This window comes from Sturnira hondurensis, unplaced genomic scaffold (genome assembly GCF_014824575.4).
Source record: "Sturnira hondurensis isolate 20B ecotype Veracruz unplaced genomic scaffold, ASM1482457v3 Scaffold0010128, whole genome shotgun sequence".
NCBI classification, from domain to species: Eukaryota; Metazoa; Chordata; class Mammalia; order Chiroptera; family Phyllostomidae; genus Sturnira; species Sturnira hondurensis.
Window position 1 is genome coordinate 118,534 of NW_028082759.1, and position 25,534 is coordinate 144,067.

At 45.4% G+C, this 25,534-nt stretch overlaps 1 protein-coding gene across 2 annotated transcripts in view; it reads right to left on the reverse strand.

Annotated features, from left to right (window-relative positions):
• The window catches only part of PALLD (palladin, cytoskeletal associated protein), a 205,110-nt gene that overhangs the window by 23,571 nt on the left and 156,005 nt on the right, over positions 1–25,534 (reverse strand). Inside the window, exons 1-3 of one of the 2 annotated variants that reach the window (XM_037058243.1) lie at positions 16,371–16,470; positions 11,807–12,481; positions 1,438–1,573 (exon numbers count right to left, since the gene is read on the reverse strand). In XM_037058243.1, the coding sequence (XP_036914138.1) occupies positions 1,438–1,573; positions 11,807–12,309 (639 nt within the window). In that variant the 5' untranslated portion in view covers positions 12,310–12,481; positions 16,371–16,470. Of the gene's footprint in view, positions 1–1,437; positions 1,574–11,806; positions 12,482–16,370; positions 16,471–25,534 lie in introns of those variants that run through there. The other variant, XM_037058242.1, reaches the window with a different exon arrangement.

Here is a 25,534-nt window from a genome sequence, read left to right on the forward strand (position 1 = left end):
TTTAGTCCACGAGGAATATTTAAACAAACAACCAAAAAGGAAAAAAGAAACAAAACACCGGAGAGATGCCTTTCCTTGCGTGGCTTGAAAACGTCCCACAGGTGCCTGTTTTAATCTTTCAAAGGCTTTAGTTGACAGAGCCAGAGAAGGTGTCCAGAGTATGTACAGGTCCACATGCAGTCACTTATTTCAGGGAGAAAACACGCCCCCTGGCGGAGGTCCTCTGTCCCAGTGAGAGGGGCGACTAGCACAAGACGGCACCAGAGGGCTCATCTTCCTGGGCTCAGGGCAGGATGCCCTCGCAGTGACAGTCCGCCTGCCACGCCCGTCCTCTGCTCCCCGCCTTTCCAGCCACACTCGGTCTGTTCTCACACCTTTATTTAGCAATGCTTGATCATTAAAATTCCCAGAAAAATTACCAGAGAGCTTTCTCCCCTGAAAAAGGTGTCTGAAAGGGACTCTTGTATTTAAGAGCCAAGCAGATTTTTCCTGGTGCTAACTCCATAATAAAGCCACAGAAAGGCCCTTTTCCTTTACCTGGGAAATCTTATTTGCTAGACTTGCTTTTTCTGTCCCCTTAAAATAGGCTGATAGGAAAAGAAAAGGGTCAGTAGAAAATTAAACAAATAAAAAAAACTGATGGAGAAATGCTTAAGTCCAACAGAGAAAAATAATAATATGTACACACACTCATGAGCGGGGACCCCACTCATGAATTTATTTATAAAATATTGTGTATTTAGCCTTCCGTGTTTAAATTCAGCCACCTTCAAAGTACTCTCCATTCAATGCAGCACACCAGATCTCTTTGTCTACGCTACAGTTCTGCAGCCTTCATCATATAATTCTTTTTTCCCTGAGTCTCAGTGTCCGGCTCTGACAAACTGCAACAAGAGTGGGGAACAGCCCTCACTCGTTCAGGTAACCGAGTCGGTACCTGTGATGGTCTGGTAGAACAGAGCTGGATGTCAGCAATGGTTTCCCTAGTACAGCCGCTTTCTGTGGAGCAGTGGTACATGCCGTAGAATCCCAGATCTCCTTTTGGTGCCTGAATTCCAATTCGCTGCCTTGGGGTAGGTGCAGATCACTCCAGAGCACAGCTTCACCCTCCCTCCTGACCCCCACCCCGCCCAGGAATCCTTAACATCGCAGCTCCTCATGTGTTCCACTCCAGACCTTAAAGGCAGCCTTTCCTCCTTCCTCGTCTCCAACTTGCTATTGTGTCCTCAAGAATAGTTTCGGGGCTGATAGAAGGAAGCCCGTTCACTTTCTCCCTTCCCCCCAGATTCAAGCCACAATACTAAGAGAAACGTTGAGATTCAGGGGATGTCAATTTTGTGGTCAAATCTTAAGAACATAAGGCTTAGTGAAGTGAGGGGAGAGCTCTTTGATGTGGGGAGCTAACATTCCAAGTTCGGGCCCCAAATATCTCAGTACCGGCTGGCCATTGTTCAGGAGGTCCTCCTTGAAGCGAAGTTTTCGTTCCAGGTCTTGAATGACAGCATCCTTTGTGCCTTGAATCTCCTCATCAGAGGCTATTCTAGCAGTTCGGTTGGCTTTCTTCGGAAATCCCCTGCAGGACAGAAGCACAAGGCGGTATAGTCAATTGTCAGACATACAAACCCAAGTCAGACATTCAAGTCCAACAGAGAGTAGTACAATGTGTCAATGTGTCTCTTCCTGGGCTTTTCTTTTATGCTATACCTCTGCCAGCTAATTATGGAACGAACCACGAAAGCTGCATTCAGGTAACACTAACTGGATCCAGTCTTCAGGGGAAGCTTAAACACCCCAGGGGAATATGCCTCAGTGGTTAGATAAAGGCCGAGGATTAGGAAGGCCTGCACTGTAGCCCTACAGAAAACCTACACAGAAAAGTAGGTTTGCTACCTTGCCTTCTAATCTAACTTGATTAGGGAAGGCCAATGTTATAGGGCAAGGTCTGTTCATACCAGCAGACCCTGGAAAATCGCAGGTTCTGCTACATTTGATGCACCCCATAAACCTCCTGGGGAGCCCAGGGCTCTTAGGGTAGGTGACATGCCAGGACCTTTCTTTCCAAGATCAGTGACAGTATGAGCCATGGGGGGCTAGGTGCTGGCATTGGTGCTGGGTGCTTGATAGGGGTGCAGTCCACTTCTGTTGGTGCCTTAAGCAATTTGCTTCCCACTTCTCTTCCTTTCCCCTCACAAGGCTGTGGGTAAAGATTAAGGAGAAATGGAGTACCTGTACCAGGGGCTCCTGGCCTTCCCAAGAGCCACTCCTTCCTCCTGTCCACTCCCCTGTGTTTCCTTGCCGAATTTCCTCTGATATTTGTAGGGGTGATTATTTCTTCATGTGTTTAGAAAAGGTGATCCCCACTCATTTCCAAATTCAGCGGCCACTAATCTTAAGTCATTTTGAGTGGTCTCAATGCCCTGGACAGTGATTAGTTTAGCCAGAGGCCTGTGATGGAGCCCTGACCAATAAGATTGGGGAGACGGAGGAAGAATGAGAGGGTGCAGCGCTCCAGTTAAAAATTCCCCATCTCAACACACTATACAGCACACAGCTGATGTGATGTGAAATTGTGCACCTGAAACCTGTATAATTTTGTTTACCAGCATCACCCCATACATTCAATGAAAAGGAAAAAGAGGTTCCCATCTGTAAAAAGAAACACGTAGGAAGAGATGTCTTCTTCCTTTCACTGGCTACCACTGTGTCCAAAGTGTAGTGCCAGAATCTGCTGCGTCCACTTCATGACCACGAGCTCCTGATTGCTGGGGGGACACTGATAAGCCACCACGGAACTGCCTGACCCCAGGCATGTTGTGTAAGACACTAAACTCCATGCATTCAATCTGGTAGTTGGGTGTTCTATTACCTATAATGGAGAAATTCTAGCGAATAGCTTTTTCAGTTTCTTCCTTTCTAGTTGTTTGCTCCTGCAATTCACATAGGATGATGTCAGACATTGGTTTTAAAGAAATAAAGAAAACACTGATCTCCTGTGCTTGTAATACATGACTGAAAGTGGTTGGTCAAAGTGTATGTTGTATCCTACTCGCTGGGAGTGGATCTTGGTTATTGGGAGATAGGGAATGAACCTGAGACATGTTCTAGCAAGAGCCATAGGAATTAGGATTTGTAACCTTAATTTTTAGTACCATGCAACCCTTTAACAAACCTGTATACAGTTTGCTGACTTTCCTACTCCTGGAGCCTGGCCCCTTACTCCTCTTCTTGGGATGGTGTCGCTGGCTCTCAGGCTCTGCCTTCCTGTTCCCGCGGGAAGGAGGCCCTGACCGAGTCTGCCCTGCTGGCCGCTGCACCGTGCTTGTTTGCTGCACAGCCCTTACCGCACATACGCTGTCATCCTGTGTTCTGTTTCACCGCCTCCCTCTCAGCATGCCTCTTTGGTTCATCACAGTGCTCGTCAAAGAGCAGACGGCCAGAAAACATCCACGGAATGAGTGAACGCGTGTACTGTCTATCTCTACTTCTGACCTCTCTCTACCTTCCCTCCTCAGGCAGGAAAATTTGTGCCACAGACATGTGAAATCAAACCACATGGAGCAAGTCAGGCTCAGAACAAGTAAAAAAAACAAACCATGATTATGGAAATAAAGTTGTTCATTGCTTTTGACTACAGCCTTGCATCTGAGAACCAGAGGAGCTAGGTTTAGAAGCCACTGAAAGGCAGTACTGCAGACAGCTAGCGCATTGTGCACCAGCCTTACTGGGAACACACGGGTTCCCACTGTTACTCTGAACCTGACAGCGTGAGCTGGTTGCTCGGCTGTGATGAGGAGCAGCCTCAGAGGACAGGGGCGTCCCTGTGCGTCCGCAGCAGGCTACACTGAGCGCCGTGTTCTCGGTGCAGGTGAGAGCGTAAGGGGCAAACGAGCGACTTCCAAGGGCAGAACAGACCACATAAATGAAGAGGCAGGGAAGTGTGTTTTTCAAAGACAGCCACAAGTTCTCTCCCACGAGTAAACACCCATCTATTTACTACTGAATAAGTCCTGTTGTGTAAGCATTTCTCTGTGCACGTGGCTCTTTAGGGGCCCTAAGGACACCCGTGCTAGACATTCCATACAGAAGACATTCCCTTCTCTTTGGGCTCCTGCTGCCCAGGTGTTCTATCATTTCAGAGCACAATTAAAACTACTCTTTGATCCCAACACAGCACTGGATCACTCTGTAGTTCTTTTAACAAGACAATTCCCCGAGCCTATGAAGATCACCAGAATTAGAAGGCCATTTACTACATCCCTGTTCCCCCCTATTTTTTAAGACATTATTTTCTACTTACAGAGTTTAAGGCACACATATTTTCTTAATTCCGACCAATTAACACTGAAATAAAGATCAATTAGAAGATTTTTAAATGTCTCACAGTCATCTCACAAATATCTATTGAGCATCTGGCTTCATCACTGCAGTCTCCACACCATTCTGGGACTCACTTCCATGCTGGAGCGTGTCTGTGAGCCTAGGTAATCTACACATGCCCTCGTGTGGTTTTCCCAGTGATGCAGTGAGAGGCATGCTACGGATACCCCCACGGTGATGTGGAGAAGAGAGCCAAATCCTAAAGGATGGTCCTTGACCACAGGAGGTTACCAGTCAAGTCGGAGAATAAACAAAGAAGCGAACTATGCAGTAGCAATCGTAGGTGCTGTGGAAGGAAGAAGGAAGTGGAGAAGGATGCTGGCTACCATGACTGCTGATGACTCCCTGAAAGAGGAAGTAGCCGAGGTCTGGAAAGGGGGCGGGTGGAGACCAGTGGAGGGGAGAGGAAGGATTCAGAGTCAGCATGACTAAAGGCAGAGAGGTCAGGGTCTCTTGGTATCATTAAATGCTGTGTGGCTTGGGCTAGTTACCTGACGGCTCTGGGTGTCAGTAGCATGCCTCTCATAGCATCTTTGGAAGACGACGTGAGGTCCTGTGTAGATTACCTAGGCTCTCAGGCTGTCCCTGGCATGAAAGTGAATCCAAGAGACAAGACTGGCTTAGGGGAACAGAATGAAAGGAAGTAAAAAGGGTGCTGAGAACTCCTGACCGGAGTTTGCAAATATATGGAAATAACCTTCACAAATGGACTTTTCCATGCTGAATTGTTCTAGAAATGCAATGTTGATCCAAACCAAGTCACCACACTTACAAAAACTGTATTCTATGGTGGGGAGGAACAGAGAGAGGATGGATAGAAGGAAGGACACATCAGGAGGTGGGCAGTGCTGTGAAGGGACAGAACTATGAGTAGATGGCCACAGTAGTGTCGTTGATGAATGACACTGGTCTGCAGGGCTGACTGGCATGACAGCTGAGGCTGACACTACAGCTGAGGCCAGGTGACAGGAGGTGCCAGCTGTGAGGGCCTGCGGGAGAGCTGGGCAGTGCAAAGCTCCTACAGCTGGAATGAGCTTGGCAGGGTCACCTGGGCACCGCGAGTCCCGAGGAAAGAGGTGGGGATGATGTGGGTTACAGTCATTCTCTTACTGCTGCTAGTGCGGAACCTAGTCTTTCTCTCTGACGGTGTCTCATTTGCACTAATTTTAGGAAATTACATTAAAAACTGAGTAAAGGGTTAAGAAGTTAGTCTATAAAGATTAGGGTTAGAAACCAAAATGGAATATTTGGAAGGAGAAACACCAGGCAAGAAAAGTAGTTACGTGTTTGAAGCAAAGCTTTGGGAACTGGGTGCATTTTTCCTATAGAACTAATTCTCTGTTGGAGTTTAACACAAAATGGCTATGGTCCACTCCCCCAAATGGCACCCACTTTTGATAAATGAAGAGCAACAACTCATCGGGAGGTAAAGAGTGGCGAAAAAGGGATGATGTGTACAATTAAAAAATGAAATGGCTATTCAGAGTAAACCTACCCAAACCAGCCCTCTTCACAAAAACCCTTTCTCATAAGCAAACCTCACCCAGTGAACAACTCGGACGAGCCTCCCACACCAGACACATCAGCCACAGACACACTCAGCCCAACCACGCAGCCCACGTTACTGATCTGTTTGCTCCAGCTTCAGCAGTAAGTCACTTGCCATTTAAAAATAATACCCATGTGGCTCGGGGTAAAAACATCTCAAGCATATACACAAGCATCTGGAAGGTAAAATCTTCCAGATTCAATCACAAAATTCCCAGGTTTTTTGCCCCTTCCCCTTGGCTACCGAATAATCTTAAGAACACCCTCCTCTTGATACACTACTCTAGGCCAGTTCAGTCAGTGTATTTCGGAGAGCCAAATCTCCAGAGTGCAGCCTTGATTTAAGAAGTCATGAGCCTGTCTAGCAACTAGATGGACTTTAAACTACTAATAGTCCTCTGGTAGGTGGTGATATCTACTGCTCAATGAAGTTCCACGCAATTCCTGAGTGAGCAAAATCATTACCGCATTGGCGTCTCGTTATCCCTCCTCATATTCAAGAATTTAACATAGGGATTGACATAGACCAATAGAAGAGCCCCAGGTGTACAAACCGAGTTCTTGCATATCAAGAGCCAAAGCTGTTGGAGTAGAGGGAGCGCCTTTAGCTCACTCTTCAGGAAAAGAGATCACTTTATACTGACATTAACTTCTCTACACATTACTTTTGGGGTTCTCTAAAGAATGAACTCACACACCCGTGTGTGCCACACCTATTTGTTAACCCCGTGTGACTCGGCAGAGCCATCCAGGATGTGGTGGGTCTCTTTCTGAGCTGCTCCCGAGGCAGGCATTTCAGCAGAATTGTCACTAGTCACAGCAGACCCCGAGACCTGTCCTACCAATTCCCTGGGAATGTTTGCCCAGGATCAGATGCCCCTTTGTGTGGAATCCTCTAAGATGCAGGACCCTAGTGAGCCCGATGGCAAGGCCCTGGGACAACCCCCACCCCCTCAGGCCGCTGCCTCTAGTGAGGACAGACGAGGCCCCGTCTGCCCGCTCCTGCAGGACAGGAGAGAGGCAGGAACCATGAGATGATGTCTGCAAAGTCCAAGGCAGCTTTTGTCTTTCCTGCAAGTTACTATCCAACCACTGTCTTCACTTGAAACCTGTCTGAAGTACATCTGCATCTGTTTATAAATCTTCCTTGAGGCTCATGTGGTTTTGTCTTGTTGGTCTACAGAGCCTTCTTTAATAAGAAATATCAGACACCAGATGTAGTAGAGATCAACCGGGCGAGTCATTAGCTCTAACAGACGCCCTCCTTGTTCACCCCAGAACCCTGGGAAATGCCTTCACCGCTTGGTGCCACTCCCCTGGAATGAAGACAGTGTTCCCGCCTACCCGCTCCTTATACATCAGGGAGCAAGAGAGGGCCAGTGACATAACATGTACAGGGAGCTCAGTGACGGCAGAGGAAAAAGCTCTAATCGGGACCTTTTACTTTCGACAAACACGGGCTAAAGTTGCAAACCTAAGCCCTACTTCTGTAAGAAAGGCCACGGACGAAGAGGACACAACATGTGGCACTCTGGCTGTGTGGCACCCCCTGGTGAGAACAGATTCCAAGAATGTCAGGGTGGGCCAAAGATACAGTGCCAGCCAGTGCCCATCTTGGTCTCGGGGGTGGAGCTGATCTGATTCACCCTGAGCTTGAGACAACCACACAGAGACCAGCAGACAGAACTGCTGCACCGTCTTCCGGTGGCCTCCCCAGGTCCTCAGGATCCCCACCACCGCCCAGGGCTGATTTACTGCACTGCACAGAAGAACAGGGTTACAGCAATGGAAGCTGTAAAACTATCAGCAATTGTGAGGGGAGTAGAATACATTAGTTTTGTAAAAGTGCAAACAGATTTCTTTCTAAGGCATGTTCTCCTCGCTGCCTCCATCTGAAAGATTTAGTCACCTTAACATTTGCGTCTGTCAGCAGCTTTGACAAGGGCAGTATTTTCTCTGCTAGTGATCCCAGTGACCTTGGGGAAGAATGTAGCAGTCTGAAGAAAGGAAGGCACTAGAGGGACTCCACCTGCAGAAGTTCCCCAAACCACAGTCAACCATCAGCTGAATGCTGCTGCTGCTTCCAGGCTCCTCACTGTCACCTGTCTTCTGGACTCTGGTTTATCACTGGCATCCATCCGCCTCTGTTCCCTGCCTCGATCTCTGCTACCCAGACCTTCGAGAAACCGAAACTTATCTCCCGGCTATTTAGGAAGTTAGTAAATAATCAGCCTTTAACCCAGACAAGGCTAAACATGCAAAGGAACTAAAACAGCTAGTATGCAACTGATGATTAAGAAAACATCCCTGAAATTTACACTTAAGATTTTGTGAAAGAGAGGATCCAGAGACACATGAAAAGATGCTCAATATCACTAGCTATCAGAGAGATGCAAATTAAAACCACAATGAGATACCACCTCACACCAGTCAGAATGGCCATCATAAACAAAGCAACAAACAACAAATGTTGGAGAGGGTGTGGGGAAAAAGGGACCCTAGTTCACTGTTGGTGGGATTGCAGACTGGTACAACCATTATGGAAAACAGTATGGAATTTTCTCAGAAAACTAAAAATGAACATGCCTTTTGACCCAGCAATTCCACTGTTAGGATAATATCCTAAGAACCCTGAAACACCAATCCAAAAGAACCTATGCACACCAATGTTCATTGAAGCACAATTTACAATAGCCAAGAGTTGGAAGCAACCTAGATGCCCATTGGTAAATGACTGGATCAAAAAGCTATGGTACATTTACACAATGTAATTCTATGCTGCAGAAAGGAAGAAGGAGCTCCTACACCCTTTGCAACAGCATGGATGGAACTGGAAAGCATTATGCTGAGTGAAATAAGCCAGGCAGTGAAAGACAAATACCGTATGATATCACTGTTAACAGGAATCTGAACAACAAAACAAACAAGCAAAATATGACCAAAGACACTGAAATACAGAACAGGCTGACAGGGACCAGAGGGAAGAGTGGACAGAATCACAGGGGAAAAGGGGAAGGACTCACATGAATAAGTATAAAGGACACATGGACAATAACTAAGGTGGGGGGTGGATATGGGAGGGAGGTGGGGAGCACTGGGGGGAGGTGGGCAGGGCTGGGAATATAAGACAGAAAACTGTACTTGAAAAATAATTAAATAAAAAAGATTTTGTGAAACAGGCAGGCAAAAAAAAAACAAAAACAAACTTCCCCCCAAACACCAGAACTAATGTATTTGTACTTCACCGAGTCACGTATCATCTTATTTACTGGAACTGGACACATACGGCAGAAATCATCCAATTAGAGAAATAACATAGAAGTGAAACTAAACTTGCTGTCAAATTAACCACAAGTAACCAATGGAATATAAATGAAAGTAATTTAAAAGATTCATTTGACAAGAGTTTGGCAGTTCCTCCAAGTTCAAGGATGCCAGTTAGGCATGGCAGCTCTGAAAGGGACACTTGGTCTGTGGCAAATTATGTGGATTAATATGAAGGATAAATAGCTACCTTTTTTTTTATGTTTAATCCAGAATGCAAGGGAGGGATCCCACACTATGCCAGAGGAAAAAATGTTCTAAAAGTCACATGTATCAAACCCGCACGTATTCTTTCTCTTTTCTAGAGAAAGAATTCAATAGTGAGATTCAGCAATAGGAAAATTTCTTGAAGACAAAGGGTAGCCATACAGTGAGGGCCAATTAGGCCAGCAGCTTGGAGCTAAAACTCTGCTGCCTGGTGGTGGCACTTATCTCTGGTGTCACGGCACCTCATCATCTCTGGGCACAATTTGTACAGCCACAGAGTCAGCGGAAGTTCTCCATCAACTTTAAAGAAATGGCAGGAGCTACTGAACTCTTGTGTCAACAATTATAAAATACTTTGACCCCATACAATGAGTAACTGTGATAGATAGTGATGAGAAACAAGGGTTTGTATTACTTGAAGTAATCTTTTAAAACTGCTTATCTTCAGAGAATTTTGAAGTCCACGGTCAGAATAAACCACTGTTTTCAGTTAGGATGATAAAAGGCATGGGCAACCAATGCCTTCAATATTCCAATCTTTGAACAAACCCCACGTGAGGAATATTGCATCATTTGTCTTTCTGGAAAGCAAGATCTGGTACCACGTCACAGGAAGAGAGGACAAAGCGTCACACAACAAACCCCCACTTTTTGAGGCCAACAGTTAGCATCTTCGTAGCGACTTAATGCTTCATTCCCTACTAGCCAAATAAAAACCGAGAGAAGTAGGGGTGAAAGAGAAAGGTTTTTTCAGGCAATTTGACTGACTCAACTTTCAGTAGAAGCTCATTATCACATCATTACTGTAGAGACCCCGCCTTTATCCATTAATTTATGTATCCATTTGACTGAACTTTTTCCAATAAAGATTTGAGCAGACGCCAGATGTCAAACTTAGAATTCATGTACTCCACATTTAGAAAGTGCCTAACAAAAAAACACTTTGCTAACTGAAGCTCCTTGACATTCCTTGTCAAAGCTAGACGTTGCAAGTACTCATTCTAAGGTGGCATTAGTACATCCCAGAATGGGACACTTTTCCACATAAGTGAAAATGACCTGAATTCTAAGGGCTTCTCATTTTTGGTTTCCATCTTTTCTCTCTGAACAATACTGGGATCCCAGCGAACTCTGAAGCAGGACTTCAAGAGGAAGAGTTGAGGTCCGGGGACTGGCCTGACCTCTGCTAGCCAGCACCTACTTATTTCTGAACTCTTCCGTCAGACGAGTGTGTGCTAGCTCCCCCACAGTTTGCTCTGTGACGGGCACCTGCTGAACACCTGTATGGCATCGTGTTTGGAGGCGTTAATGTACTTTTGTAGAAAGTATCTTATTTATCTTCAGATTTTCTACTTAAAGATTTCGGAGGGCTGCACATCATCACTGTGACAGAAGGAAAGGCAGGTACTAAAGAATAAGAAAACAGAGAAATAGGGTCCCTGTCACCTCCCAAGCGATCACTGCTGGCTGGGGACAGAACTGGCACCATCATTTCCTCACTAGATTGCACATGCCTTCACTTACTTGGGCGAGCAACATAAAGACGTTTACATTTCCCCCCCCCCCCGCCCCCTCCAATCAGTCACTACATAAATTTGTAAAGACTTCTTAATTCTGGTAGTTTAGATAAAAAACATTAAGTGTGCCCCGGCTGTTGCCGCTCAGTGAAAATGAGCACTGGCCTGTGAACCAAAGGATCCCCGGTTCAGTTCCCAGAGCACGTGCCTGGGTTTTGGGCCAAGTGCCCAGTAGGGGGCAGTCAAGAGGCAAGCACATACTGATGTTTCCCTTCCTTTCTACTCCCTCCCTTCCAATCTCTAAAAATAAATAAATTCTTTAAAAAATTAAGTGCATACTTAATAACCAAGCCCTAGCCCTAGTTCTATTTTTATATTGATCTGAAATGGAATTGGAGTCAGACATGCATGGATTCAAATCTCATTTCGGTGGCTCTATGACCCCGGGCAAATTGTTTAACTACTAGAATCTCCCCTTGTAGGTGAGGCAATCGTGTTTCTTAGAAATGTGTCAGATGGGAGAACAGTGAATTGCTTAGCACTCTGCTCAGTCAATGATAGCTGATGCCACTCTCATCAAAATTAAGAGCATTGCTTAGATTTTGGGTAGTTCCTGAGAAAATCTTGCATTATGTAATGCAGAAGAAAAAGTGTTGATTATAATAATGGTAAGACAGCTTTGCAAGAACAGCTTGCTGTGATAAGAATCTGAAATGAGGATGAAGGGAAGCATGTAAAAATGTTACAATGGTACCCCTGGGCTGCGGGTGCACTTTGAAGGGTGTGTGAAGAGGCAAGGGGGCCTTAGGTCAGGAGGGGCTGATGTCACTCACGCGGGGGTGACGCCCTTGGGCAGGCCCAGGGCATTGACCGCAACGGGTGGCGGCTGAGAGGGCAGCAAGGCACTGAGGAAGGCTGCAGGCGTCTGGCTGTGGCCGAAGCGGGCCGCAGGGGAGGCGCAGTTGGAGGCCGGGGCTGAGCTCGGCAGAGGTGGTGGCGGAGGCGGCAGCGGAAACACGTCCGGCACGGGGAAGGCCGTAGTGGGGCTGAAGACTGGGGGCGGCGGTGGTGGGGGTGATGGCGAGGATGAACCCCATGGGGCCTCGGCCTCGGAGCCAAAGGGCTGCGTGAAGAGGGGTGCAGCTGAGCGACCAAAATGCTTCGGAGTTGGGGACATGGGCGATGGGAGGCTGGAGGAGCTGGGGCTGGAGGCCGGCGTGCCGTGGCTAGACGCTGGGCCCAGGTTCTGCGCGGCGATGAACTGCTTGGGGCGCGCGTAGTTGAAGGAACCAGAGGACTGCATAGTGGGGGCGGCTCGGGAGGCGAGAGCGCTCATGGGCTCCGGGGCCGCAGGCGACACGCTGGCCGCGAGCTCCGGGAAGGCAGGTGGCGGCGGGAAGGGTGGCGAGGGCGGCGCGCTGCACGGGGCACTGGTCGCGGGGTGCCGCGCGTTGGCCTCCTGCTCCAGGCGGATCTGGTTCTGCAGTTGCTGGATTTTCAGAGGGTCCCTGTGGGGAGAGAGAAGCGACACCTTCAGAGAGGGAACTAGAAGGAACATTCATTTGGTACAGCGAGGTTAGGCTGTGACCATGACTTCTCACGCCTGCCAGCAGGCTCCACGCTTTACCTGGCGAGTAAGGCACAAGTATGAGCCCTGGGGTGTGCTGTTGTCTGCGGTTAGTTCTGGACAAAGCACTGGGTCGGTTTTGTGTGATCTGTGGGCTCCATCATCTTTCCCCCAAGATGGTCCAAACTGGTTCACAAACTGTGTTGGAGATCTCTCATTTTCATGGAATCAGAAGTATTAAAAGAAAACCTTGGACATGTGTTTTCTCATTTGTACACAATTTTTGGAAAAAGAAGTCTATCAGAATGAGACAGTTAAAGAAAAAACTTGATTTGAGTTATTTCTGGCAGATTGAGGTTTTAGTCCAGTTTGCCTACTTCAGTGCCGTCACTCAACTTTGCCTTCAGCAAACGCCACAGGCTGATTTTAGAGGAATGACCCACTTTCATTTTTACATTCCCTTACTATACTCGAAATTTTAGTGGTAACCAAAAATGCTGATTTTTATACAGATCTTAGTAAACACTGATATTTAGTGCCATATCCAAAACACATGCAAATAATATCTATCTTTAATATGTAGGTGTTTAATAAACAGTAACAAATTATTAATTTATAATAATGCAGTTATAATTCCCAAAGTATTTTTCCATCGAGAAGAGTGGATTTTAATTTTGGCATTTAATTTTAAAATTAGTTTTTGATGTATAATAATGCAGTTTTAATTCCCAAAGTATTTTTCCATTGAGAAGAGATTGGATTTTAATTTTTACATTAAAATTTTAATTAATTTTTTAATTTTTAATTTTCACAATTAGCTAAAAATCTTACTCTGTTTTACTCGGAAGCTTTCCTTTTTAACCTAATTGTACATCCAAAATGCTCTCCTTTATCTAGACAGGCAGTGAACAAAGGCTGTCTGTCAAAAGAACCTTCAACAGTAGGTGGCACTATAACAAGCAAATGGAACAGAATCAGATCCATGACTAGGCAAAGCTATGCTCCCAACTTGAAACCTTTAAAACACACAAAAACCTCAAAATCTTCCTTATCCACAAGTATTTAATCTTAAAAACCAAGCTTTCATAAATTCAAAGCAATAACAAGAATTGAAGCTGCTGGTAAGGTAAAAAAAACATTTAGATCTGTTATCGAGTATCATTAAATGTGATAACCGCAAAAAAATTCTCAACTCCTTCCTGTGTCTTCTATTTGCTTTCATAATTATCCAGTAATGTGATTACACTCAAATCCAAGGAAAGAAAGCAAGGGACACTTTTTTGGCGGCTGAAAAGTGTAAAGAGAAGATAGTTCTCTGAGCTTAATCCGTGCAGAGCCTCCAAGATTCCAACACCAGAGAACTCTGTGGGGTGCTATGGAACCAACTTCTGGCATTTTAAGGCGTCCCCACCACTGCAGGGCTTCACCAAGATGCCCAGGTTTTAGATGTCTGTGTGGTTTGGGTGGGCTGTCCTGTACATGTGCTCCTGTGCTCCTGTTTAAAATTGGCCCAGGAATAGAACTCATAAAAACCACCCACCAGCTCTTTTAAAACCCACCATCCAGCACTCTCATCAGAACCCCCTTTCTGATCTCCCCGCCTTTACGGTCTCCTTTTTATTTCCTAGCGATGGCAAAAGGCATGCTATTCCTGGAATGTTCATCACCATTCACCTGCCCTGTGCACCTGGGCTGGGAGTGGCCCATGTGGTCCTCCTCAAAGCCACTGCGCCCCAACTCTGGACCATCCGGGGTCACAGTGGCCAGAGCCTCAGCTGTGTTTGACAGTATTTTAAGCTTGGTCTAGCGTCAGCAAATAGCTGTGTAATGGCCCTGGTGAGGCTGCTACAAACATCATACGGTATCGTAGCCTGTACTCGGGTGAGGAGCCTTCTACCCCGCATTAGGGAGTGGTTCCTGAGAAGCCAGTCTTCAAAGGAGGGAGGGCAGGAAAGCCCGGGCCACCACTGCGCTGGTCCTAAGTTTCTCTGTGGGCTCCGGCCTTCTTTCTCATTTGGGCATTAAAAAGAACCACCAAGTTAACCCAAATGGGCGCAAAGCAGCCATGGTGCTACTTTAGTAATAAGTGACATTTCAAGAAATTATTAATGTAGCATTTCACAAGAAATGAATAGGCATCTGAGAGTTGTGGCTACTACTATGTATATTGCAATGAGGAACTCTGCTAGGGTTTCCACTCTCTCCCATTTTGCACTGAGTGAGGGATATAATATTCAGGGGATTGGAGGGGTGGGGGAGGGGAGAGCAAAACAGTTGTTTTGAATCTTCAAGTGTCTGACTTGATTTGTGTACAAATCATTTAAAAAATACTTGAATTCAATGGATTTGACACTTAGATTCTGAGATGATGGTATGTCCAATTTTAAGTCACTTTCTCAGTCCTCATTAAGGGGTTTTTTGTTTTTTTTTGGTGAAAGCTGATTTTCACCAAGATAAAAAGGCAAAGGGGATGAAAGGCACCAGAGAAAAGGAAGATTACCTGTGGCCTTTGGAAGTTACTAAAAGTTACTCATTATAACAATTCATCACTTTTCTGGTTTTCTCATTTTCCCTGTTGCCCTGTTCTCTGAAAATGAAATAAAATGAAACAGAACGGAACCTCTTGGACATACTGTGTGAAGGTGGAAAATTGGGGTTAAGAGTGCTAGACGGCCCAGTCACAGCCACAACACTCTGAGGAGCACAAAGTCCTCGGCTTTGCACACCTATTCCATCAAACCCTGCCCGGCCTTTTCCCCCTCTCCCACCACGCCCGTAATTCAGAGGGCTAAGGAAGTCCCCACTCTGGCCCCTCCTTCAATTCTAGAGCTTTCAGTACTTAAGGAAATGCAGTGTCTGGGTTTTTTTTTGGTCATGCACCTGTCACGGTCTGTTTACAAATGGGAAAGGAATTTTGAGTCACTAGCAAGTTACCTGTCTAAGCAAGGTTGGACCAGTCCATCCCTGGCTCCTTTCCCTACACCAGACACATCAACATAAAAGAACCTTGACCTAGTACTAGACTTATTGGGAGGGGCACTTTGTAAGTTGCTGGTATATAAATGTCTAACCACAATGCTGTACACCTGAAATAAATAATGTAATATTACATGGCAACTGTAATGGAAACAATTTAAAAAGAGGAAGTACAAAAGAGCCCCGGCCTTCAAAATGATTAAAAAAACCTGTGGTCCTCTTTCCCATCTTCCCAGGACTTAACTCTTCTGCCTCCCCGCAGCCATAGCAGCCATAGCAGCCAGGCCCGGTAGGGTCTGCCTCATCAGGGGACGTTTGAAGTATTTACATATTTAAGAATGTACTTAAGAGTATCTGACTTCAGACTTGATTCTTTTTAAGGTGAAAGGGGGCAACCATGAAAAGATCTTGGCAGCTCAGGACAGGAATGTGTAAATACTAAGTCAATGGATTCTCCTACCTACCTCACAGAAAATCTAGACCCCCCCCCCCGCCCCCCCAGTGGATTGGGTGCAGCTTTGAATGAGAACAGTGTTACAGACAGTCAGATGAGGCCAAGATTCGGGCTGAACCTGATTTACGCGCCAGCTCACTGATCTCCCCTGCCACTAGATGAAAGCAGGCTTGGAGAAGGCGAGCAGCCATGTGGTCCAGGGGGAAAGGCTAGACTCACAGGTGGATGGAGCACGACTCCGCCAGCTCCTAACCCTGGGTAACCCTGAGGGGTCACTGAGCACAGTGCCTGGTGCAGAGGTGAACTCCACAAATGTTCCACGGCAGCAGAGAACAAGCCATCCATTCTGGTTACTTTACAAAGCAGAGATTTAAAAAAATAGAGATGATGTTCTACTTACTTCAGGGGATCTTCCTCTTCATCTGTCTCCCTGCAAGTAGCTGGCAAGGACAACAGCAGTGGCACATGGGGACACGGGGATGTGGAGGTGACGGGTGAGTGGCCAGACCAGCTAAGACGGCCAGTCTCAGCTGCTGCTCCTCACCCTCCCGCCCACAGAGCTGTAGTGGGGGCGGGGGGCAGATGGGGGACAGCACTTATCTGTCTTCCTGCCACTGGACTGACTCATGCATAACCCCGGGGGGGGGGTATTACCCCCATTTTCTACATTCCTCATAGATGAGTGAGGTCAAGGAACCTGCCTAAGGGCAGACACTAGAGGTGAGGGGTGGCCGGCTCCAAAACCTCAGCTACATCGCTCTCTCCGAAGCGCTCAGTAAAGAAAAAAGGTTTATGAGACTGTTAGTCATTGTTACTGCATATCACATTTTCTCTGGGGAACGGCTGCCCAGCTCAAAATAAAGGATGTGAAAGTAAGCTTCTGGAAAACAACTTTTCTGTAAATGGGTAATTCCCACTGTGTCTCTCTGGAGCAATGTCTGCATGGCAAGGAGTAATTTTCCCCCTGCTTGTACAAATAGAGATGGAATATTTATAACTGTCTGGAGAAACTCTTGGGATTGTGGAGCTGGAAAACATTTGTGCTTTCAGAGTAAATATGCCACTGCTTCATATATTTTCTAACCTTTTTTATTGTGTGATACAGAAGCCACTGCATGCTGAAGAGCTGCAACACTGCGCCCTCTGAAGCAGGAGCTCCCCTGGTCCTGCTGCTCATAGGCACTTTGAAGGCAGGGACCAGGACGTGCCAGCATCCTCAGGACACTAAATGGCAAGCAGCTGCTCGACACCCAACCCCACACTAGATACGGCAGACATATCCATCACTGTCGGTGGGGACACCGATGCTGATTCCTGGCTGCGATTTCTTACCCTGCTGGTTCCTCACACACAGTCAGCAGGGCAGACTGTGTAAGACTGTTACAGACTCCCTGTAACAGGGAGCCCATATGGACTGGGGGATTCGAAGACTTTTCAAATGATGGTCATCATGTAAATCAACAAACTGCTTGTGTGTCCCCACAACACACTCCCCTGTGGCTGGGATTAGCTCAGGATCTTATGTATGAGAGAACTCAAAATATCAATTCTGAGAACTTATAAAAGGGAGAATATGAAATTCCAACAAGGGTTTCAGTTCTGGGTGTACTTATTAAAGTTCCATCTATGACTTTATTACATTTGTACTTGAGTTGTCTAGCTTTTCTTCTGTCACCCATTTCTTACTCAAGGAAGACTCGTGTATGTCTTCATGTCAGAGAATCTAGGTCCACTGGGTGAGGGTCAGTATCTAAGAATGTGCTTGGTTCAGAACTACGTTATCATTGCCCCTCAGTAAAAGCTATAGAAGCCAAGACCCTGAGAACAATCATTTACACAATAAAAATAGGTTAGTCTGAGCCAAATGAAAGCATATTACATTGGGTTGATGGCAGGTTATAGTACAAAAATAACTGTGAATTTAAATACATTCCCTATAAGGGTGGGAGAGGGTAATGGTAGACCTGGATTTTCTACAGAGTATCGTAAACATAAGAATGTGCACATCAAATTAAAACTGACCACTTTGGAAATGTGTGGTTAAACGTGTATTGCAAAATGACATAGGTTTCTTTATAAAAGACCATTTCTTTGATCTTCAATTTCACGCCTTTTGTAAGTCATGCTGACTCTAGACAGAGCCAGGACTGAATGCAATTGATTACATAGGGGGGGTTCAAGGAAGAAGCGACCTGCATGGAATGAGCCCGCAACTTGAGTCTCTTTCATAAGGAAGACTCATCTTTCCCACTTAGAAAAAGAACCGCATTGGGCTCTCCCGCGGAAAAACAGTAGCTCTTTATGTCTTGATACATAAGCTGACCTCTATTATAAGTCATTACACGCACCATGAGAAACAGAGGGTGCAACTGCTGACTGAGTCATAATTCTCCTTGGAAAGTATCTGGAATATCAAAGGATGGCTGTGTCTCTCATGTGGCATAAGGAATAAGGATTGAGAGGTTGGGACATGGTGTTCTGATAAAGGTCAACACTAGCATGAGTGCGCTACAACTTGAACCCCACAGCCGACTTCCCAGATGCAGAGGGTTCTCCTTACAGAGGTGTGCGGAGAGCCAGCTCTCCGGGTTAAGCGGTCACTTGGCTTCCCGAAGGCGGCAGGACATGGTCCGAAGCACTCACAGCCCCACCAGAAGAAAAGGATGTGTATCTCAACACAAATTGGCTGTGATAAGGGGTAGGCTTTGATGGTGTTTACAGTCTTGATAAGCCTGTGAAGCCCAGTGACATTCAGCCTTAGCCTTTTCCAGGGCGGGGGCGGGGTGAGGAGGAATGTGAGGTCAGGTTCTAAAAGCATCGACTCCACATCACAGTTAGATGCCTTAAATAACTTTCATTTCGATTGCCACACAGGCCAGTAAAACAGCAGGGAGATATTAGCGGCTGATTCTTATAAAGGCTCTGCTAATAATGGACATGAAAAGGAATTAACATGGACTACTGCCAATTGAAAATGTTTGGTATTAATTCTTAACATAAACAAAGTGCGTTTTTAAAGAAAACCTGCTCTCCGACCTTTTCTGTCAGTGCTTGAGGCAAAATCAGTGATCTCATTTCTGAAGGGTGTTGAGAAACTTTCAGGACTTACACATACAATTTCTCGGAGATTTTAAAGAACTAGGAAAAAAGATGGACCAACACTCAACTTTCAGCCTTACAATGAAATGAGAATTTGGCAAACTTCAGGGCTTCATTTGGTTAATGTTTCCTCAAATTTCCATGTGATTGAGAGACGTGCCTCATCCCTTCTGTATCCTTTCCATTCTAGCTTTTCTTTGCTGAACTGTGTATCTCCAAAACAGGGATGTGTGGTCTGTTTTTGTAAGAATGAATTATTACTGAGGACAATGCATCACATCCTTTCAAAAGAAACCATTACCTACTCACCCAATGACTTTATTTCACTGAAAAAATAAAACAGCAATTCCCTCCTTTCTCTACCCTTTTCAAACATTTTGTGTTCAATATCTCTCTCTTTGTTCTCCTGTGAGATGCTCAATAAATATTGTTGATTTTTTTTCAACCCCCCAGACTTCTATAAAGTACAGAGCTGGCTGGCCCACCTCAGGGTCAGCAGCTGCATTGAGTATCCAAAGGCAGTGCAGATATCTTGCACAGATAAAGCCACCATCACACAGGCGATTTACAAGTAAGGACAGAGAGTCAGCTGAGCTGGAGAAATCTTCCAACAGTCCAACTCCAGTTCGGCCACTAGCCCCTTATGCCTTTGGATAATTCATTTATTCTCTCTGGAGCCCAGTTCCTGCACTTTAAAGTAATGTAGTATCTGTGAAGTCCTAATAAACTTTCAGATTTTTATGATCCTTACTCTTTGGCCCAATAACGTTGAAACATTATAAAGAAGCTGACTTTAAAGGAACCTGTAAACAACGAACCAAGTCCAAGTATGGTGTGTATTCGTACGCATATATCGGCTTTACACATATGCTGTTTTCACATCTGTTTCAACTGTTTTGAAAAATGAGTATATCATTTTAAAGGCATGAGAGAAGCAGACTAAAATAATTCCACAGTAAATCTCATAAAAAGGACCCCTTTTTGTGGAGGAGAGAACAAGTTTTATACTTTGAATAATCATTACCTAAGTGGTTAACATTAGTTGCATTTTTTTCTTAAGACATATACTTGTAGATAAATTCTGCCCCAAAATTAAGAAAAATAGCTTTTGGGTTTATGTGTCTCAAAATAGCCCCTAAGAGAAGGGGGCTGGATGTGGTTCTGCTACAGGGTTCCCTTAAAGAACCATATGAACTATTTCAGTGGCTCAGTCGCCACTGTTCTGTTAACAAACCTTCTGAAAGGTAATTTAAGGTATTCTGTTGGATAGAAAGGTAGCGTTACGTTGTGCCCAAGGCCTGCAACCCAGCAGAGTCCGGTCTTTCTCCGTTCTCGTCTGGACTACCCTGGCCGCCTCCGGCAGTAGGAGCTCCCACCCCTTCTCCTCCAAGCCCACACTCTTCTCGCTGCCGTGGACACTGTGCCTCGTGCCCCTCACTGGTCCTCCGCCATCTCTCTAACTATAGACGTGCCATCAAGATCTGAACTTTCTTTACCTTCTCCAAGTAGGAGGAGACAACAGCATCACCCTCACTCTCTAAACCCAGACTTAGCCTTGAATTCCAGTTCCGTTCCCTATTTCCATGTGATGTAAACATGCTACTCCACTTCAGACTAGGCATGTGTGAAACAGTCACCCTCACCCCAGTCTAATTTCTCCCCCAGTGGTGCCCGATGTTTGGAGATTCCCTGTGCTTGGCCCAAGGCAGCCCCAACATTCTCATCTCCAGCTACTACTCAATCTCCGCTTCTCCATTCTTCCAAATTAGTCTCCTTGCTCCCGGAACTCAATTTGGGTTTTCCTTCCTCTTGGCCTTTTTTCAGGTACTGCCCCCTTTTGGAAGGCCCACCCCTACCCATTTCTCTCCATCCATTGAGGTGGTCAGATCGTTTTGTGCCCCTTGCCATGTCTCTCTTCTTGAAGCCCTTCCTAATAACATCTAGAAATTCCTTTTCTCTCCAAACTGCTCCAGTCCACAGGGCTGGGCTGGTACTGTCAGGGTTGGCAGTGACGTTGTCACCCCCATGGCCACATCTCTCAGAGCCAGGCTCACACTCTGTGTCCTCCTGGTGACCCCACAGTGCTGTGCACACAGTTGTCAGTAAACACCTGTGAAGAGGTGGCCAGGCATCTTTTTGTGTGATATATGGCAAAGGGAAACAATCAGAGCTCTTATATAATAACGACGGCACTTACATTGCTAGCATTTCAGTATCCAAAATATGAATCTCAAATCCCCCAAGTGAGAGTGTCTGTGAACCCGGTAGCTCAGTTCCTAATTTGGTGCCCGCCTGGTGCTCTGTGTTCCGGGCAGCCTCCCCTGTACCATTGCCCATTTTCCCTTTTATTTGGTTATCAGTCAAAAATGCCCCAAGTTTATGTTTACCTTGAGGGAAAGTGCCTCGGGGATATTTTCAGTACTTGGTGAGAACTTGAGTCATCTCCAGGCAATTCTTTGCTTTCCTAGGGGCCGTTGTTCCCATCACTGCAATGTTCTGAGCCATTTTCCCCCCAAAGCCTAGGCTGTATCCTGAGATAACAGAGTGGGTCCCTGTACAGAGGGAGGAAATGGTTCGCTGTGTGTGCATTGTGCAGCAGGTTGTAAAGACCCAGCAGAGTCTTACTAACGAGGCCGAATTCAATGTCTGTGCCGGGGCCGGAATGGGAGGCATTGATGTCTGCCTGGAACTTTACACTGATGTCTGGACTCCTTGTTGCGAAAATACTGCCAAGAGTCCATAATTGCTGATAGGAAGTTAAAGAATGTGTAGGCGGAGGTCAGCCTTTATTTCTGGCAGGAGGATGAGGGCACTGGTTGGTGACATGGCAGTCAGCATTCACAAGAGCAAGTAATGACTCAGTCGTCAGTGGAGAGCTGGATGAGTTCCTTCTTAAAATCACAGTTGCCTGAAACTCCAAGAGGAGGAGACATCTGCTGTTCCTGTCTATACTTCCTGCCTTTCTTTAAGATCTGCTTCCACCCTCTTCCTCGTGGGTTCGCCAACCACAGTTCCCCAACCCTCGGTCGCAGGGTGAGCATGAGACCCAGGACTAGCTAATCATCATCTAGTTTAAGGGTAAATACAGGGTGGGTTAAAAGTAGGTTTGAGTTCTCCGTGTGGAAAAAGACATGCAGGTTATGATTACAATAGCTTTCTTCACTCTGTGTTTCGTGTGCTCACTGCAAACCTACTTGCACGCACCCTGTACATGGTCCAGTCAGGACCTTTGTACTAAAGATGGCAGGGAAATGTGTCTCTGTCCTGTGACTGCCGAGTACAAGGACACATGTCTCGAGTTGCTGTCGTGGAAGGAAGCACCGATAGGAAGGAAGCACCGATAGGAAGGAAACCCACACATGAAAACTGAGGCCCTGTGGAGAGATGACAGGCAAGAAGAGAGACGTAGTTACATCTGATCCGGATCCGACCCTCAGACCAGGTTTATCTCGAATTCTACACACAGGAGTTGCTCTCTGTCCTCACCCACACCCCCCTCTTATTTTTTTGAGTTACTGTCAATGCCCTCTGACACTTCTAAGAAAGTGGCCTTGAACACTACCCCATCCAATTCCTTATTGCATAGACACAGAGAAAGAAACAGAGATTAAGTAACTGCACAAAATTATCAGCTTGTTAATGCCAAGGGCCGAACAAGAACATCTTCCTGGTAAAACTAATATTAAAAACTAACCTTATAGCACCATCTGAAGTTGGTGAATCACTGAATGGACAAACACACAGACTGTACATAAAGTTGTAAAAAAACCATCGGAAAGACTAAAAACAAATAAATAGGGAAATTTATCTCTGGAGGATGAGACTAGAATGCCGTGGAGTCTTATTTTCATATTTTACAGTCGTCTATACTTGTAGTCTGAGTATTTTTAACCTAGCACATATAAAAAAATTAATATAATGGTTAAAACATAAAATTCTTAGAACATATAGATTACAAACATGTAATTCTTTAAACATATAGAATTCCAGGAGTTTATATTTTAAAGAAAGTCACATCATAAAGATAGAGTGCACTGCCTTCGACAGCCACTGAATACCCTGGAAGCCTGAGGATAGCCGTTCCCTGTGTCCCAGGCCCCCAGGAGAGGCTCTCCTCCGGGGAATGTCGTCGGTCACGGTTACTACTATGGCTGCTACCAGCCCCAACAGCACCACTGTACTGCTCCTAATGATAAGCGCTATTACAGAGCACATCCTAGGTACCAGACACCCTTATTTGTGCTTCGCCTATATGAACTCACTTACTCTTGATGAAAACCCTAGGAGGTAGGCCTCTTGTCATCTCCCCACAGAGGAGGGAGCAGAGGCACGAGGCTGCCCTGAAAGCTGTGCAGGTGGGGTTTACATCGAGGAGGTCCTGAGACTTAGCTAGGACTTACTTCCACAGGTACTGGATTTCTTCAGCAGCCGCAGAAGACCTTTCTAATTCGGGTCCCACCTGAGACTGGCTGTCATTCTGTCACTCCTGTCCACTTTGTTTCTTAGCTCCTGGGACATGGATCTTGCTGTGGAGTGCAATGCCGCTGCGTAGAGAAACAACCTGGCTGTGTCCTGCAGACATTTTGCCGGTATCATTTTAGGTGGGTAATGTTTCTGATCCATATACTAAGCTTTGCAAATTTTGATTTACTTAAGAAACCAGAAGAATATGCAAAGCAATTTGAAGGAGTTGGTTTTGAAAGTAAGAACTTAAATTTGCCCCCAGAGTTTCTTCCTTCAGTATTTGTAATTATCAACCAGCATGCATGGCATCGAAAGACCAGTGAATGCTTGGTCTGTACTAGCTAAACATCACCTATTTACAGACACACACTGAGGGCTGAAAATGCAGTGTGGGGACAGGAAGAGGAGACTTCCTCTCGGTAGGGATTGGTAGAGATTTCTCTAATTGGTAGAGATTTTCAGTGCATATTTTTGCAAGTTAAAACCAAAAGCAAATTTCTGAAAAGATTGAAGAGACATGTCACATAATAGTAATCAACACTGCCATGGAATTCCTTGGCACAAAATTCCCACATACTCATTCTGTCCTTCACTCACCTCTTTGCAAAAGATGTTCATTGTAGAAAAAAAAAAGAAATTTAAGAGCAATCTCCTAAATAACTGGAATTGTATTCTTAAAAATGGCTTTGTTTCTGCAATCACAGGCGGCCCCTTTTAGCATCTCCTGCCCGATGAATGGGCTACTTAGTGCTATCCTTGGCGGGAGTGATGATGCCACCAGTTATTTGTGTGACCTGGACTAAGAGAGACCCAAGTTTCTTCTTATCTGTGAAACAGAAAGTTGGACTGCTTTTAAATAGTCCCTTTAAATAAGTTTTAAAGTTCTGCCAAGCTATAAAGTCCACTATCTGGTCTTTCAGTATTGGACATCTGAACATTATTAATTTGTTATGTTACTCTATCTCTTGAGAGGCCTCATCATTTTAATATACTGGAATTAAAAAAAGAATCTTCCACATGCTGATGAACAACACTAATTTATAAAGATGACTTTTAGACTGCTATTAACATTGACCTATCACTGAAGAACTAAAGGGCATTTCTGAATAAATAAAAGGCTGCCAATAACATTTTCTCCATATTTCATTCTCGCAAGTGGAAATAATGGAAGGAATGCACACTTGGACTTGGATACTCAAGAGTAATTTATTTTCTCTTTAAGGTTGATCACTGCTAGTTTAACGTTAATGGTCAAGATACGCAGCCAAGGGTTCCGCAGTGTAAAGGCAGGCCTCCCCTTGCCTCGCCTGATCACCAGGCTCCAATTGTAACCTCTCATCCAAGGAGGGAAAAAGTTCTTGAAAAAAATTCAAAAATGCATTTTGGCAAGCTCAAGAGATATAGCTTAGCGGCATGAATTAAGAGACTTGTGACCACGAAAAAGAATGGTAAATTTTAAGTGGCTTTGACCCTTCTTAGCTTTGACCATCTGACTCTGACATTCCTCAGAGGCCAGCAGGGGAGAAGGATGTAGCAAGGACAGTGCTGGAGGGCGGGCAGATCCGACCCTCCAACAGTAAAGGAAGTCTATCCAAGTGTGCCTTGGGAAGAATTGTAATAAATCAGGTTCCCTCCCTGAGAAATGACTAAAGCCACTAAAATAATTCTTAGATAAAGCAACCCAATTATTTACATGTAGTTACTCTTAAGAAAAAATTGGGAGAAATTTATCACAGCCCCACGAAGGTTCCAGCATGGTTATAAATGACTGCGCGCATGGTTGAGTCATTTATCTGGTTCTCCGTCAAATGGCGTCTTCCGTAATGTGGTATTTACGATCCTCGCCAATATGATGAAAAACATGGACCATCTTGAAATGCCTTTCAAAAGAACACTGTGTAGTATGTACAGATGCAAGAGAGCTTACCTTACTGTGTTTTATTCATCTTTTCCACAGTATGTAAATAATGAAGTTCGTTGCACACCACATTGGGTTTTTAT